This window comes from Impatiens glandulifera, chromosome 1, assembly GCF_907164915.1.
Source record: "Impatiens glandulifera chromosome 1, dImpGla2.1, whole genome shotgun sequence".
Taxonomy (NCBI): domain Eukaryota; kingdom Viridiplantae; phylum Streptophyta; class Magnoliopsida; order Ericales; family Balsaminaceae; genus Impatiens; species Impatiens glandulifera.
In genome coordinates this window covers 148,261,164-148,277,671 of record NC_061862.1, presented here as the reverse complement: position 1 = coordinate 148,277,671, position 16,508 = coordinate 148,261,164, and the positions used below count along the sequence as shown (strand labels likewise).

Genomic DNA, 16,508 nt, shown 5'->3' with positions numbered 1-16,508 from the left:
ATTTATGTTTTCTTCTCCATTATCAATCATAACCGGTTGGAAAGCAATCAGAAGTGGAGGCAAGAAGAGAAGCAAAGCAACACTCTTTACCACGCCAAGCCGACAAAAAATCCTCCTATTCGCAGGTGAATAAATATTTTATTTTCATCATTTTATACATGATTAATTATTTGTTATTTGACTATATATTAATTACATCTAACTTATCAAATTTAAGTCTTCTCCTATTTTTATTTCCCTTTTTGGACTAACCCACCACAGACGGCGCCTCCTTCGCCACCTCCTTCCACTAAGATTTTTATTTTTTATTTTATTCACTTTTATCACTCATATATGCCATTTACAAAATAAAATAAAATGACAAGGGCTCAAACCTTCTTGGGATATGGATGCAAATGAGTCAAGCCGAGCTCAAGTCAACTTGAACCCGGGCTCGACTCGATTAAGTATTTATTAGCTTGAATCGAACTCGAGCTCGAACAAGTTTATAAATTTGAGCTCGAGACCGACTTGATTATTTAACTAAAATAAAAGTTCGGCTCGACTCGAAAACTTGAGCTAAAATTAAATTTTAAAACATGTGGGAAGAAAAAAATATTTATTTTAGATTTTAATATTAAAATAAATAAAAATATATATTATTTATTATCATGTTCGAAAAAGTTCGACAAATCATTGATCAAGTATTATATGAACTCAAGCTCGACTCGAATATTAAACGAGCCGGCTCGAACTTAACTCGAACTTTGTCAAAGTTAAACTCAAGTCAAGTTTTGATCGAGCGGCTCGCGAATGGCTCACAAACATCTTGACTCATTTGCAACCCTACTTGGGGACAATAATTTTTTATTTTATTTTTTTTTGTTAACTAGATGAAATTAGTGTCTCTTAATCAATAATATCCTATATATTAAAGTAGTTAGATGTATAGTATTCAACAATATTCTATTGTTAGTCTTCATCAATATTCTTTTTATTGCAATAAATAATTAATGGGAATTCCTTTTCTTCCCAAATTTAAGCCACTAACATGAATGCTTTCCAATTTATAGATAATTATAAAAGGTTGTATGTTTGTGGTCTTTGAATTAAAGGAATTCTAAAATGGAAACTTTTAAATTTATTAATATATAATATCTCAAAAAAAATATTTATGCAATTATTTTATTTGTAAAAGGATGAAACTCATTTTATTTATCCATTTATTCGTTAAAATCTCGACTAAATTATGAAATTATAATAAAAAAAAACAGTTCAATTCAAATTATGACAAAGTTTAACTCCAAAAATTAAAAAAATAAATCATTCATTTCCAAAAAGATAAGAATAAGGTGAGTTAGGAGAGTCAATGACACTCCGACCTTTTTCCTAGCCTAGTTAATCATTTTCTTGTCTTACATAATTATTAATTTTTAAGTCTAACAAATTGAATTTTTTTTTGTTTAAATAGTTCTACATGTTTTTTTTTTTTTTTTTTTGTATAGATTGTAGCTTTTTTTTTTTTGTGTGTGTATTGATGGTTAGTAATTAAGACTTTGGATATAATTTTATGGGTATATTTTTCTTATTTGATTTTGTTTGTAAGATTATAAATTGAAATTTACGACTTCTTTATCTTGAATTTTTTGTTGTAAATATTTTTTGTCGGTTGTGTATTTTTTTCATTTAAATTTCTGAAATAATTTATTTCATAAAAAAAAAAAAATATTTATATTTCAATTAGATCATTATAACAACCAACCACTTTTATATGGTCTTTTATCTGTTACTCCTAACTATGATTGAACTGTTACATTTGTTTCTCAAAATAAATTAGCCTTTTTTTAGTAAGAACAAATCATTAATACAAATTTATTTTAACTGGGTACCAAAATTATCTCATAGTTCCTTTCAAAACAGAATTATATATATAGAACTATTTATCATTACAAACATTTAATATTAACATTAGGGCTGCAAATGAGTGAACTCGACTTGAGTTTAACTTTGACCAAGTTCGATTGAGACCGAACCAACTCGTTTAATATTCGAGTCGAGCTCGAGCTCATATAATACTTGGTCGATAACTTGTCAAGCTTTTTCGAGCCTGATAGTAAAAAATATTTTTTTATTTTATATTAAAAATCTAAAATTTAAAATAAATATTTTTTTCTTCACAAATATTTGAAAATTTAATTATAGTTCAAATTTTTAGAGTCGATTCGAACGAGTTCAAATTTATAAACTTGTTCGAGATCGAGTTCGAATTAAGCTACAAAATACTTCATCATCAACTCGGCCTGAATTGTTTGCAGCTTTTATTAAGATATATAGGAAGCTCTCTCATAAGAATTTTAGAGAAATTTTGTCTAAAAATAAAATTATAAGGTTTAATTTTTATTAAGAAACTGGTTAAAGAAAATGACATTTAATATTATAAAAGCAACTCATTAGTTTATACACATGATAAGGTGTTTAAGATTTAGATTTGTTTTTTTTTATCTATGAAATTGAGCTTTGTTGACCTTTAAGTAAAATGTACATATGTTAATGTTATTTCCATTAATTAATGAAACCAAGATAATTTGAAGTCAAATATTGATCCAGCTAAGCTAGAACCATAATATATATTTTATGCCTATAAAAATGAGGTCCCATTTCAGTCTCTATCTCTCTTCCATAAGCCAATTTACACACTCTCTCCCTCTCTCTCACTCACTCATTCACTCTCTCTCAATTCTCACCCATTTGATTCTGGTTTTTTCTTCTCAAGGAATCGAATCATAAGTGGAATACAGCCAGTTGAGTCCCATCTTCTTTTTTGCTTATAGAATATAAGCATATGCACATTAATATTGGCTTTGTTTATGATCTAATAATGCGTTTCATACTCATGTAATAGTTTTTGATAAGATGGGAATTTTTTTACATTTGTTTTTAACTCATTCATATTCATTGATTGCTTTTTCCTCATTTCAATTCCAACAAGAAGCCTAAATTTGGTTAGAAATTCCAAAGAAAGAAACAGGCTGACTTTTTTTGAAATCAGAGATCTGGGTTTGAGAAAGAGACTTCTCTATTAGAAAGTGGGTGGTGGTACTGATAAAATTCCTTTCTTTTCTTGGCCTTTGTTCTCTGTTTTCTTCCTCTTTGGTTCAACTCAACAGTTGGGTTTTAGTCCTTTAGTGCTTTTTTTTTTTATTTCCTTAAAAAACATTGCTTAGGAAGCTTTGGATCTTGAGACTGATAATGATATATAAATGGGTTTGTGGATTGAGGAGGGAGGAGGAGGGAGTAATTCCTTTTTTTTTCATTATTTTCTTGTCTTGTTTCTTAGTGTCTTGTTCTGTTCATGCCTTATCTCAGATCTGACGTTATAAGATCTAAGACGAGATTAAACAATGTTGGCTCAAAAGCAAGCAGAGGAAGCTATAGTCTTCAACAATGAGACAACAACCGAACATGATGGAACTAAAGACGAGGAAAAACTGCCTGAAAATCATTCAATCTTCAGCGTCAAGAATCTACTTTGGCATGGCGGGTCTGCTTGGGATGCATGGTTCAGCTGTTCTTCAAATCAAGTATGTAGTAATTTGATCTTGTCATGGAAAAAGATCCAATCTTTGACGTTTGTTTGTTGATAATCCAGGTGGCCCAAGTTCTTCTCACGTTGCCTTATTCGTTTTCTCAACTGGGTATGTTGTCGGGTATTATACTTCAGATATTCTACGGCTTGATTGGAAGTTGGACTGCTTATTTGATCAGTGTTCTTTACATTGAGTATCGAACCAGAAAGGAGAAGGAAAATGTTAATTTCAAGAACCATGTCATACAGGTTTCTATCTCTTTCTCTGTTTTCTCTGTTTCATGTCTGTCTTTTGAGTTTTGATTTAGAAGAGGATTCAAGAACATGGTTCATGGCTATTGGCTAATCACAGTGGTTCGAAGTGTTGGATGGACTATTGGGTCCTTACTGGAAAGCAGTGGGTTTAGCTTTCAACTGTACTTTTCTTCTGTTTGGATCAGTGATCCAACTCATAGGCTGTGCCAGGTAAAATTCAAAGAAAGTGACAAATCTTGATAAGTGATAACCTTAAATGGAATCAAACCTAATTTGTTTAAAATGTCTGGTTTAAATATAGTAACATATATTACGTGAATGATCGGCTGGATAAAAGGACATGGACATACATATTTGGAGCTTGTTGCGCCACAACTGTTTTCATTCCTTCATTCCACAACTACCGAATTTGGTCATTTTTAGGACTTGGTATGACCACTTATACTGCCTGGTACATGACCATTGCTTCTATTCATCACGGCCAGGTTCGATTCTATTCAATTCAATTCAATTCGATTCTCACCCGTTAATTTAAATCTTAAAACAATCTTTTGTTTACAATCAAACTTTTGTTTTTTTCAGGTGGAAGGAGTGCAGCACTCTGCTCCGACAAAACTTGTGCTATATTTCACGGGCGCAACCAATATTCTCTACACCTTCGGTGGCCATGCTGTCACAGTGTAAATAATGAATTAATTGAATATGATCATTAGTGGTAAAAAAAGAAAAATTACTGAATGTTATTTATTATATGCAGGGAGATTATGCATGCAATGTGGAAACCTCAAAAGTTCAAGTATATATATCTTATTGCTACACTATATGTTTTTACATTAACCCTGCCCTCGGCCTCAGCCGTGTACTGGGCGTTCGGCGATCAACTTCTCAACCACTCGAATGCTTTTTCTCTCCTTCCAAAGAATGCTTGGCGCGATGCTGCCGTCATCCTTATGCTCATTCATCAGGTTTTTTAAAAACACTATTAGCTTCGGTATTGAATTTCGTTACTAATAGTTTATTATCCGTCTCTAATTAGTTCTTATACGTCGCTAATAGTTTATTATTCGTCTCTAATTGTTTCTTATGCGTCGCTAATTGTTTCTTATGCGTCGCTAATTGGTCGTTATCCGTCGCTAATTGGTTGCAGTTTATTACATTTGGATTCGCTTGCACGCCATTGTATTTTGTATGGGAAAAGGTAATTGGAATGCACGACACAAAAAGCATGTGTTTAAGGGCATTGGTTAGGCTGCCTGTGGTCATACCGATATGGTTTCTCGCGATTATTTTCCCATTTTTCGGTCCAATTAACTCTGCAGTCGGTGCACTTTTGGTTAGTTTCACAGTTTACATTGTTCCTTCTCTAGCTCATATCCTCGTCTTCAGGAAAGCTTCTGCTCGAGAGGTATAATTTTTATTTTATATTTTTTAAAATGATCCGGGTATAAAAACACGCTCTACAAGTTAGCTAAATGAGTGTCCTAATGCAGAACGCGGCAGAGAAACCGCCAAAGTTCTTACCAAGCTGGACAGCAATGTACTGTTTGAACATATTCATAGTTGTATGGGTTTTTGTTGTGGGATTCGGGTTCGGAGGTTGGGCTAGTATGACGAACTTCGTGAGACAAGTTGATACATTCGGACTCTTCGCAAAGTGTTACCAATGCAAACCTCCTACTCCTCCAAAGCATTGATAACCTATTATCAAACTTATAAACTTATATTTATTTTTGTCACATTTTGTGTATGATCATAGGAGGGGGTCTTGAAAATCGTTCGATCCCTCTACATGCTCGATGTGTGTTGGATTTCCTTTTCTTTTTCTTTTTAATCTATAGTTTTGATTTTTTTTTTTTTTATAATGGTAAATTAATTAGTAGATTAAATTATAAGATAGCGTGTTGTTGGATTCCTTTGCAATTAATCAAAGCATATATTGGAGGCTACTTAAATTAATTATATATATGATTGAATAGAGAGTACTTTTACTCATGTTCTCTTCATTTTGTTTGGGATTTCAATGCTTTCAATTATTATTATATAATATTAATATTAGTGTAGATTGTAGATGATGAGATATGAGTGGTGGATATATACATATATATTTTATATTATTAATAAATAAAATCTAAATTTCTCTATTACCTTTAATTTAGACCTAAGATTCGAGGGCCATCCCTCATTGACATCACATGGGTGCCCATGTTATGTACTGCACTTATAATTTATCTCTCTAGCATTAATGGTGTACTCTTTCTCTCTTCTTCAACATCTCCACATGAGAAGATGCATTGAACCTCATGCATATGGATTATATACTTATCTTCTTAATGAATTATTCTTTAAAAGAAATACTTATATATGTGTTGTTTTTTCAAATCAAATAATGATTGGATATAAGATGAGTAACATATTCAACTCATAAGAACTTTTTCTTTTCTTTTTTGTTTGAAGAGTAAGATTTTATTTTTATTGATTTACATATAATTGCATATTGTGGATATAGATTTAATAATCTTTACAAGTTGTGTCATATGGTTCATTGCTTATTAAAAGTTTCCCATTTAAAACAATACATTCAATTTGGATGTCATCTATATATCCCACTAATGTCTTAGAAGTTATAAAAAATACTATGAAATGTTGGCTAAATCCATAACTACCATCTTTATAACCTAAGTACTTAGAGCTTGTTTGATTTCTGGGTTTTCAGGTATTTTTTTTTAATGAATCTTACTTAAAATTTAATAATAATTTCATTTATCTAATCACTCTATTCTTTTTATCTATTAAATATTAAAATTATTTTTTATTAATCAAAAAGTTAAAAGAGAGAAAAAAACATAAAAGTGTTTTGATATATTAAGTTCAAAAAGTGGATTTTTTAAAAGTTTTTATTATACTGTTTTTTTAGAAACAAATTGATAAAACTCAAAAAATCAATTACTCAAACTAGCTTGTAGACAACAACTCACATATACTTCAAGTAAAAAAGTTTTGTTTTGTTCATAAATTAACTTGGACTGTTTTATAAATTATATTATCACTTAATTTAATATATTAAAATTTTATTTAATATAAATTTATTTGATAAAATAAATTTATAATCATTTATTTTTAAAAATTTAAATGAAAACGTATTAAAAATAAAAAATTAAAATATAAAATTTATTTTATAGGTGTAAGATCAAAAAAAATTTTTTTTATCAAAACATATATTTATCCTTTTAAATTTAACAAAATTACTCTTATATAAAGTTTATTAAATTTTTAATTTTTTTCCTCCATTATCGATCAAATCTAAAGACATAAAATTGAGAATGGATGAGGGATGATATATATTCTCTCTCCTACAATGACATATATTGTAACTCTCTGTTTTTTATTTATTTAATATTTAATATATTAAATTATATAATTTAATATATAAAAATTATTAAATAATATATAAAAATATAATAATTTTAATATATATTTGTAGATATTATCAAATTAATTTAAATAATAATTACTTAAAATTTAGTTTTTTTTTATTTTATCTTTAAATATTAATTTTATTTTTTAAAAAAAGTCGATGTATACTAAAAATGAAAAAAAAAATCATATAAGCATAACAAGAAAATATTATATTCAAAGAAAAAAATGGTACTTAATAAATTATCGAACTCGTAAATTATCGAGAAAAACGATAAACTTTTCGACAGAACTCTAAGGTATTTCCTAAACTAATCTCAGAAAACGTCATCATAATAGTATTATGAAAATGATACACATCAGACGGTTATGATCATTGAAAGTTCGACAGTTTCTCCCCAACCAAATAATCCACCAAAAAATAATTGGGATGGTAACCCAAATATGTAGGCATGTTATATTAGTCGCACCAATACAAACTTCCTGGCAACTATCCAAAGACTTGGATATCACTCAATGAATCTCATTAATACTCTACAAAAGACTCCAAATACTAGTCACCTCTCGGCAATACAAAAGTGAGTGAGTTACCGATTCAACCTCTTTGTGACACATACGACAACGACTAGCCATAATATAACTTTTTTCATACACATAGTCTGTTATAACTGTACCTGAATAACGCTCCATCCAAAGAAGAAGATCTTAAATGGAATTTGTTAGGATCTAGGTCGCGGTTGGAGGACCGGGGTTGGGCCGGTTCGCGCGTCTCACTCAAAGGGTGGTGATTAATCCGGTTAGAGATTAACATCGGGGTTTCAATACTACACAAACTGTCACAAACCCTTGAACCAGGTTCAAGCGCGGAAGATGTTTGTTTCAGGTTGAAGCAGCACACTTACAGGATAGGCAGAACCGGTTTTGAATAGGACAGGTTTGGAAATTGATGGGTCGGTTTTTGTAACTTGGTGATTCGGTTTAGATAGTGTAGAGTCGGTCAAAGCGGTGTAAGTAAGTTAATACAAATCGGTAAAAATATAGAACCAGCAGAAAGTAAATAACAAGACAGGTTTTTATGGATGTTCGGAGATAAAGCTCCTACGTCACCCCTTCCTCTCGAAACCGTGAGAAGGATATTCACTAAGGAATACAAATACAATCCGATCGAGACTTATTTCCTGCTCGATAACACCCGTACAATTTACACCGAAATTGTAAATACACACTTCAACTTTAGGCCTTTTCTAGAGAGAGAACACAATCTTATCACTTGCAAATTAATTGTCCACTGTGTCCCCTTTAAAATCTCTTGTGTCCCACATTTACTCTTCTTCAGCTGCTCCTTTTATAGGTGAAATATGCCAACGGTCATATTTCACTTCCTTGAATTTGATTGGCTGAGCAGGGGTTTAGTGTTTCAGACCTGGCGGTCAACCTTTCAGACCTGATGGTCTGATCTTCCAGTGTGTAAGACAAACCTGTTAGGTTTGTCTTTTACTCAATATGGTGACTGTTGGTTAGACAGTTGTCTGTACTTGGAAGATTGCCTTTCTGATTTATCCTGAAGTAGAAAGATCTTGTAGGACGGTCTTCTGCAGCCTGCAGACTGTTCTCAGACTTGTATGAATATGGAAGTGTTCAGTCTGTTCCTTTGGTATCATTCTCAACAGATACCCGAAGTATCTTCTTATGCTGGTCGGTCATTTGACTTAACCGGATGACTTCCGGTTATTGCTTTGGCTTCTGAATGACCGGTTGTCTGGTGTTTCCGGCCTTCTTTGAGCGGTCATGTTTCTGGTCGGTTGGTTTTCTCAAACCGGTTGGTTACTTTGACTGGTCCGGTTCTTTGTTCCTGCATGGAAGGTTTATTTGTGTTAAGTTCTATTAACCGGTCTAATTTTATCTAACAGAATATTTTATTCCCAAAAATTTTCCAACAAAACTTATATGGAATCATCTTAACGTACAAGTTGTAAAATGCCCACATGGAAACTATCTATATCTTACTAACGCGTAACGTCTTGTTTAGACGGTGACACTTGTTTGCATCTTACCAAAAGTAAACTCTATTATGGGACGAAGACCCCATAATGTTTAATCTTCGTTTTTATGCCTAATTCGACTTATGAAACCACTAGATCGGTGATCAAACATATCGTTAATTATGATATTTCTTCATATAGCAATGGAAGCGAGCTCAAGATACATCGTAACTAGACTTTTGACACTACAAATCTATTCCCAAAATCTAATCGAAAAATCATCCCTCATAATGAATCTAGACTGATCACGAAAATTTTTCCACCTTGAATAAATTATCCTTCAAATGTTACACCCTATGAACAATTAGACATTTTGGTGAACCAACTAGACCAATCATTACCATACTTACATTTGATTATCGATGTCCAAAGACTATTCGGCTCTTACAAATCTACTATACCATTTTGACTGGAGAGCCTTACAAAAAAATAAGATCTCGAATATCTAGATCTTTAAAACATTTAATATTATCCCAACTAACTATATGACAAAATGTTAAATAAGAAGATTCTCATATAAATTTACACATTATTCTCTCCATTTTCACCGTCACATTCTTGGGAAAATGAATAACGACAACATATATGTGAGAATAAATGAAAACACATTCTTAATGAGAATTAGCCGATACCTTTCAAGATTATTTTAATTTTGCAACTAGATAGTTTATATTTCATTTGAGTGATAATCGGGTCTCAAGTGACTTTAGATCATAATTAAATATTTAAGTTATTAATTAATTTAATTCAGTGTTAATTATTTATATATTAATTTTTAGTTTATCAAACACACATAGTTTAAGTCTTATATTTAATTCTAAAAAAACTATGGCCTTGTTCGGTTTGAGTTATTAAAATAATTCATACAAAATCAAACATTATTTCACTCTCCTCATCTATCACATCACTTAAATCATTAACCAAAAAACTAAAATATCTCTATTTTAAATTATTATTTTTTATTTTGTTTATATATATCAATATATTTTATGTTTTTTTACCAAAAATAATTATCAGTTCCTCAAAATCAATAACAATCATTATTTTTTTCTCCCTCTAGATTTTTTAAATAACTCAAATCCAAACAAGTTATGCCCTTGTTTGTATTAAGGTTATTTAAAAAACATAGAATGAAAAAAAACATAGAATGAGAAAAAATAATTATTATTTTGAGGAGGTGATGATTATTTTTGGTAAAAAAATACTTGCAAAGTATTGATATATAAATAATAATATTTTAGTATTTTAGTTAATGATTTGAGTGATATAATTAATGAGAATGGGACGAAATGATGTTTAATTTTGTTTAAGTTATTTAAAAACCAAACCAAACAAGACCTGTATATGTTAAAAAAAACTCAGCATATTAACTCACCTTGTATGATTAAAAGAATTAATGTTGAGAGTGAAATTTGAACAAACATTTATTATGATCCATTTCTTGCTATAAATAAATGTACATAAAGGTGGATGGACTTTGTACAGTTTTCCAAAATAACATAGTTTAGCGTTTACTCTCTCAAACTAACCTAGTTTAGTTTGTTCATTCATTCTCAAACTAACATATTTACTATTCAAACTCTGTTTTTTCTATTTTTTTATTTTTTTTACATTTAAAATTTATTATATATAAAGTTTATATTTTGATATATATTTTAAATTATTACTTTTATAAATTAGATTATTTATATTTTGATATATAATTTAAATTTAATTATTTTTTTATAAATTTAATTATTTATATTTTAATATATATATATATATATATATATTTACATTTCAATTATTATTTATATACTGTAATAAATATTATATAATTCTAATAAATAATGGATGAATACTAATAAATTAAAATATTTTAACCATAACAATATAATAATTAAATATTTACGTTTTAAAATTTATCAATTATTTATTAAATATAATAACAAGATTACCATATTTCTAGGATTAAAATATTAATTAAAAATGTTATTATATTTAATAAATAATTGATAAATTTAAAAATGTTTTTATGAATATATAATTATTATATTATTATAGTTAAAATATTTTAAATTTATTAGTATTTATCAATTATTTATTAGATTGCTAAAGAAAATATTTATTATATTATATAAATAATAATTGAAATATATATATATATATATATATATATATATTAAAATATAAATAATCAAATTTATAAAAAAATAATCAAATTTAAATTATATATCAAAATATAAATAATTAAATTTATAAAAATAATAATTTAAAATATAAATAATTTAATTTATATAAATAATAATTTAAATTATATATCAAAATATAAATAATTTAGTTTATATATAATAAATTCTAAATGTAAAAAGAATAAATAAATAAAAAAACTGAGTTTGAATAGTAAATTAGGTTAGTTTGGGAATGAATGACTATGTTAGTTTGAGAAAGTGAACGTGAAACAAGGTTACTTTGGGAAATCATACGATGGACTTGAGTTGATGAAATTTCCCAATTTCTTGACATCAATCCCAAATCCCATAATTAATAGAATACAGATAATCTATGGCTTTATTCTCTTTGGGTTTAAAAAAAAACCTCAAAAATCAATTATTTATCAACAATTACATCATTCATTTCATTAATCAAAATACTAAAATACTATATATTTTAAATTATTATTTTTTATTTTGTTTGCATATATATCAAATACCTTTTAAATTTTTTTATAAAAAATAATCATCACCCCGCAAAATCATAAACAATCATTATTTTTTTCTCTCTGCATTTTTTTATAAACCTCAATACGAACAAAGTAGTGACATGCTATTGCAGAATTTAAACCGATGTAAATGTGCCAACATAGTACATCTATCAACAATAATTACAACTTAAATTCAACCTATTATTGAACCTATTATTGAAGCAAGTAGATTAAGATCACGATGGAAGTTTTACTTTCGAATTACATTGAAGACACATATTATTGAAGTAGGGGTTTTCTAAAAAAACAAGTAGGGTTCACCGGGGTGGAGAGTTAGCCCCCAACAATGTTCACTAAAAAGAAAAAATGTACAAAGCTAGGTAGGTAAATAGGTCTCAAACTAATATGGTAACTGAAATTATTAGAAATGTGTTTTTTCTTTAACAAATGCACAGGTTGTTTAACAAAACTAAAAAATCCAAAGAAGCCAATATAAACAGCTGAAAAAAATATAGAACTCAAAAACTATATATGAGGATATATATGGGATCAGAAAAATATTGAAACATCCACTAAAAGATGAGTAAGTTTCTGTTGGGATTTTGATTGGGCTCAATGAGAAAATAAAAGGTCCAATTTGTATCAATTCATACCCAACTAAATGATAGTCAGGAAATTTGATGAAATTACCCTACTAATAGCCTTAATTCTAAAAAAGGTTCGCGCCTGATAATGTTTATAAATGGGGTTTTTTGCCCTGCGAAAAGTCTATATATAATACACTTCGCGCGCCTGTTTTACCGCTCAATTACGAGAAATGTCATTCACGCATTTTCATTTAAAAACGTGAGTTGATTAACGCGTTTTAGAGGAAAATGCGTGAATGGTATATTTCTCGCATTTGATATTTCTCGCATTTTGTATTTCTCGCATTGGGTATATTTCTCGCATTTGATGTATTTCTCGCATTTGATGTATTTCTCGCATTTGGTATATTTCTTTCTATTTCTCGCATTTTATTAATTGGTTGTGATAGGCTTGAATGTAAATTTTTTTGGATAAGTGTTCTATTTTAGGATTTGCCTACCTATTGGCTGAAATTTACAAACATGCTTTTATTTTTTATGTAGCTATTAAGCAAAATCAAATCTTTGGTTTTGAACTTGTAAAACTTTGTCATATTTTCATCCTTTTTTTTTTAGAGTATTTAAATTAGATAATGATTACAATGCAAGACAATAAGTTTTAGCAAAAACACTAGTCTTGAAAATGTTTTGCAGATGGTCTTAATTATTAATTTTAATGGAGATGGAATTGTAGAAAGAATAAATAGTTATACTGTTGAATGTTTTTGTCTTGACTAAGGTTCAGCAAAATTGCAAAACACCAAAACTTGAATCAGTAAAAGCAAGATTATATATAACAACAGTTGATCAGGGATATTAAAAGTGCCAAAATGAATCAATGAATGATAATTACAAGAAAATTTGAGGCATAAAGATACCTCACACCCAAAACAAAACAATACCCAAGTCTTTTTCTGTAAATTCCTATCGAAAATGAAAATAAAAGAATACCCACCCAAATTTTCTACTACACATATTTTCTATCTTCTTCCAACAAATTGATAAAAAGTGAAGGGTTGTTTTCATAGACCTTTCTAATCCAATGTGAAACCAGAATTCTGCTTCTAGAAAGGTTCTTGCGTCAGCAACCCACACATATATATAGTCACTTTCTTCTAATTATATTTAGAAGTGATAATATTTTGAAATATACATTAATCTTCCCATCGATCGTATGAATTTCCCGATTTATTCTAATAATTTATCAGAGATAATTTTGAAATATATATGCTCTTTACTCTAAAGAAAGTAAAAGCATGCTTTCTGAGTTCACCTTCCACTACTAGAGAGGTCAAACTCAATGCTTAAAAATTTCAATCAATTATATTATTAGCTACCTAAAATGAGGAATTAAAATTTTAATAAAAAATAATTGATATCTTTCTATTTATTAGCATCAAATGCGAGAAATACATCAAATGCGAGAAATATACTAAATGCGAGAAATATATCATTCACGCATTTTTATCTAAAACGCGTTAATCAACTCACGCTTTTTAGATGAAAATGCGTGAATGACATTTCTCGTAATTGAGCGGTAAAACAGGCGCGCGAAGGGTATTACAAACTTTTCGCAGGGCAAAAAGGCCTATTTTACAAACATTATCAGACACGGGCCTTTTTTGGAATTAAGGCTATTAGTAGGGCCATTTCATCAAATTTCTCATTCACTTTGAAACCTAAAACAGGGTAATAGCTTTTTGAGAAATGATTGGAAATGGAATTTAGGAGAGAAGATTTGAAAAGGAATGACGTAGCGCAATCTGATTTGCTGAAAAAATAACAAATTTTTTCTCTCCTCACCCTTTAATCTTTTTTCATTTAGTTCTGTGGTGACACATTATTCTCTCCCCCTTTCTCTCTCCTATCATTTATCTAATTTTTTATTACCGGAAGCAATCAATCACAATTGATTCATTCAGTTCTGCTTTTTTACGTCAATTTTGGGGTTCAAGTTACAGACAGGGAAGAACGGTTATGGGTCCGCTCTCATAGAGAAAGATCATATTCTAACTAAAGCTAGTAGAGTAGGACTGACGGTTTTCATGCTTCAATCAATCACTAAGATTGTTTAGTAGTTGGTTTGGGTTTATGCTTCAGACATATCAAAACACATTGAGAAGAAGAAGAGAAAAAGGTAAGACTGATTTTTGTCTATTTGGTGCAGTCTTCATCAAACCTATTGTTGGAGGGTCAAACAATATCCGTTTGTGTAGATATTTCGTTGGGAGGTTGGTAACTCATTCTTCTACGTTTTCAACAGTTGGATTAAGGTTTGAATATCTCTAAGTTAATTTTTTGGTGGGTTAAAGTTTCTGTCCATTTCAGTTTTATTATATTTGATTATAAGACCAAAAAGTGTTTACTCTTTTTGGTTTTGGTTATGTCTCTATTCTTTTGTGTTGCTGAAGGTTACTGAACCTCTTTGTAAGCTGAATATTTGATGACAGTGAGCTTGATTTTGGACGTGCAGTCTCGTGGTTTTACTCTTTGATTTGAGGAGATTTTCCACGTAAAAATATCATGTGTTACTGTATCGTTTTTATTTATGTCTTTATTTGTGGTTTATATGCTCGTAAAGTATTCAAGTATTCATTCAAGTAGGGAAATTTTATCATTGCAATTGATGATTGCTTGAAATTTTATCATTTTAGCCCTTGAATGAATTTGATTTATTCTTCTTCTCCACATTTTCAACCATTATGCGAAGAAAACATCCTAAAAAGTGCATTCTTTCTACTTTTGTTTTTTTCTTTTTCTAAGAAAGTCCATATAAAAAATGAAAATAAGGTCCTTTAACGATTCAAGAATGTTATGCATGAGAATTAAGAAAAACAAATATCTATAAAGCCAAAATCTCAGGTTAAAATAAAATAAAAAAGTGATGAAAGTTCATCCAACATAACAATTGGCGGTCAAACATTGTATAAAGCCATCTCTGTCATACGAATTGCGTTAGGTATGAATTTAATATGTTTTCTACCGTCACTAAAAGTTCACAATTTTGTTCCAGCCACAGTTTGATGATGATTTCAATGAATAATATTGTTTTTGTGTTGTTTTGTTTTGTTCTATTTAAAGAAATAGTTAAATTAAATAGGTTCAATAATTTTAATAAATAAATTTATGGTTAGTTTGATCAAAACTTATTTAATAATTTTATTGTTAGTTTGATCAAATTTATTTAGTAAATACTTAGATAGTTTTATTAATAACTTTATTTTATCTTGTCAAATTTAGGTTAAATAAACCTAATTTAAATTAGAGAAATGATTAGGCGAGAGAAATTGGTGAAGAAATTTGGTGAGGGAATGATTTGGCATATAATTTCTCTCTTTTCTCTCTTTCCTCCCACTTTTACGATTTTCAAACCAATGAAGGTGATCCCACTTTTACATTTTCCAACCAAACCAATGAAGGTGATTGAATGTGATGTCAAGTCATTCTCTCACCAAATTCTCTCTCTATCACTCCTCTTTAAATTAATTCTCATTTGTCTTATTATTTAATTTATTAATCAAAATATTAAAATATTTTATATTTAAAATTATTATTTTTTATTTTATTATTATATAATAATAATCCTTTTAAAAGCTTGTTTGATGAGTGGTTATAAAGTGGGATCACCTTCAATCACCTTCATTGGTTTGAAAATGTAAAAGTGGAAGGAAAGAGAGAAATTATATGGCAAGTCATTCCCTCACCAAATTCCATCTCTCTATCACTCCTCTTTAAATTAATTCTCATCATTTGTCTTATTATTTAATTTATTAATCAAAATATTTTATATTTAAAATTATTATTTTTTATTTTATTATTATATAATAATAATCCTCTTAAAAGCTTGTTTGATGGGTGTTTGATGGGTGGTTATTGAGTTATTTTAGATTTTTATCCTACAATCAATCTAATTAAAGTTTTAA

General features: G+C 29.0%; 1 protein-coding gene across 1 annotated transcript; it reads left to right on the top strand.

The window, feature by feature from the left end:
* Positions 1-2,635: 2,635 nt before the first annotated feature.
* On the top strand, positions 2,636-5,812 carry LOC124920080 (auxin transporter-like protein 2). Its single transcript, XM_047460483.1, has 9 exons — positions 2,636-2,780; positions 3,346-3,560; positions 3,629-3,814; positions 3,918-4,030; positions 4,122-4,305; positions 4,403-4,500; positions 4,578-4,785; positions 4,968-5,225; positions 5,311-5,812. The coding sequence occupies exons 2-9, from the start codon at positions 3,381-3,383 to the stop codon at positions 5,512-5,514; spliced, it is 1,431 nt and encodes a 476-aa protein (XP_047316439.1). The 5' UTR covers positions 2,636-2,780; positions 3,346-3,380; the 3' UTR covers positions 5,515-5,812.
* Positions 5,813-16,508: the final 10,696 nt, after the last annotated feature.

Coding starts and splice junctions, on each gene's coding strand:
- LOC124920080 (XM_047460483.1), top strand. CDS start 3,381: ATGTTGGCTCAAAAGCAAGCAGAGGAAGCTATAGTCTTCAACAATGAG. Junction 3,561..3,628: donor TCAGCTGTTCTTCAAATCAA/GTATGTAGTAAT, acceptor TTGATAATCCAG/GTGGCCCAAGTTCTTCTCAC. Junction 3,815..3,917: donor TCAAGAACCATGTCATACAG/GTTTCTATCTCT, acceptor GGCTAATCACAG/TGGTTCGAAGTGTTGGATGG.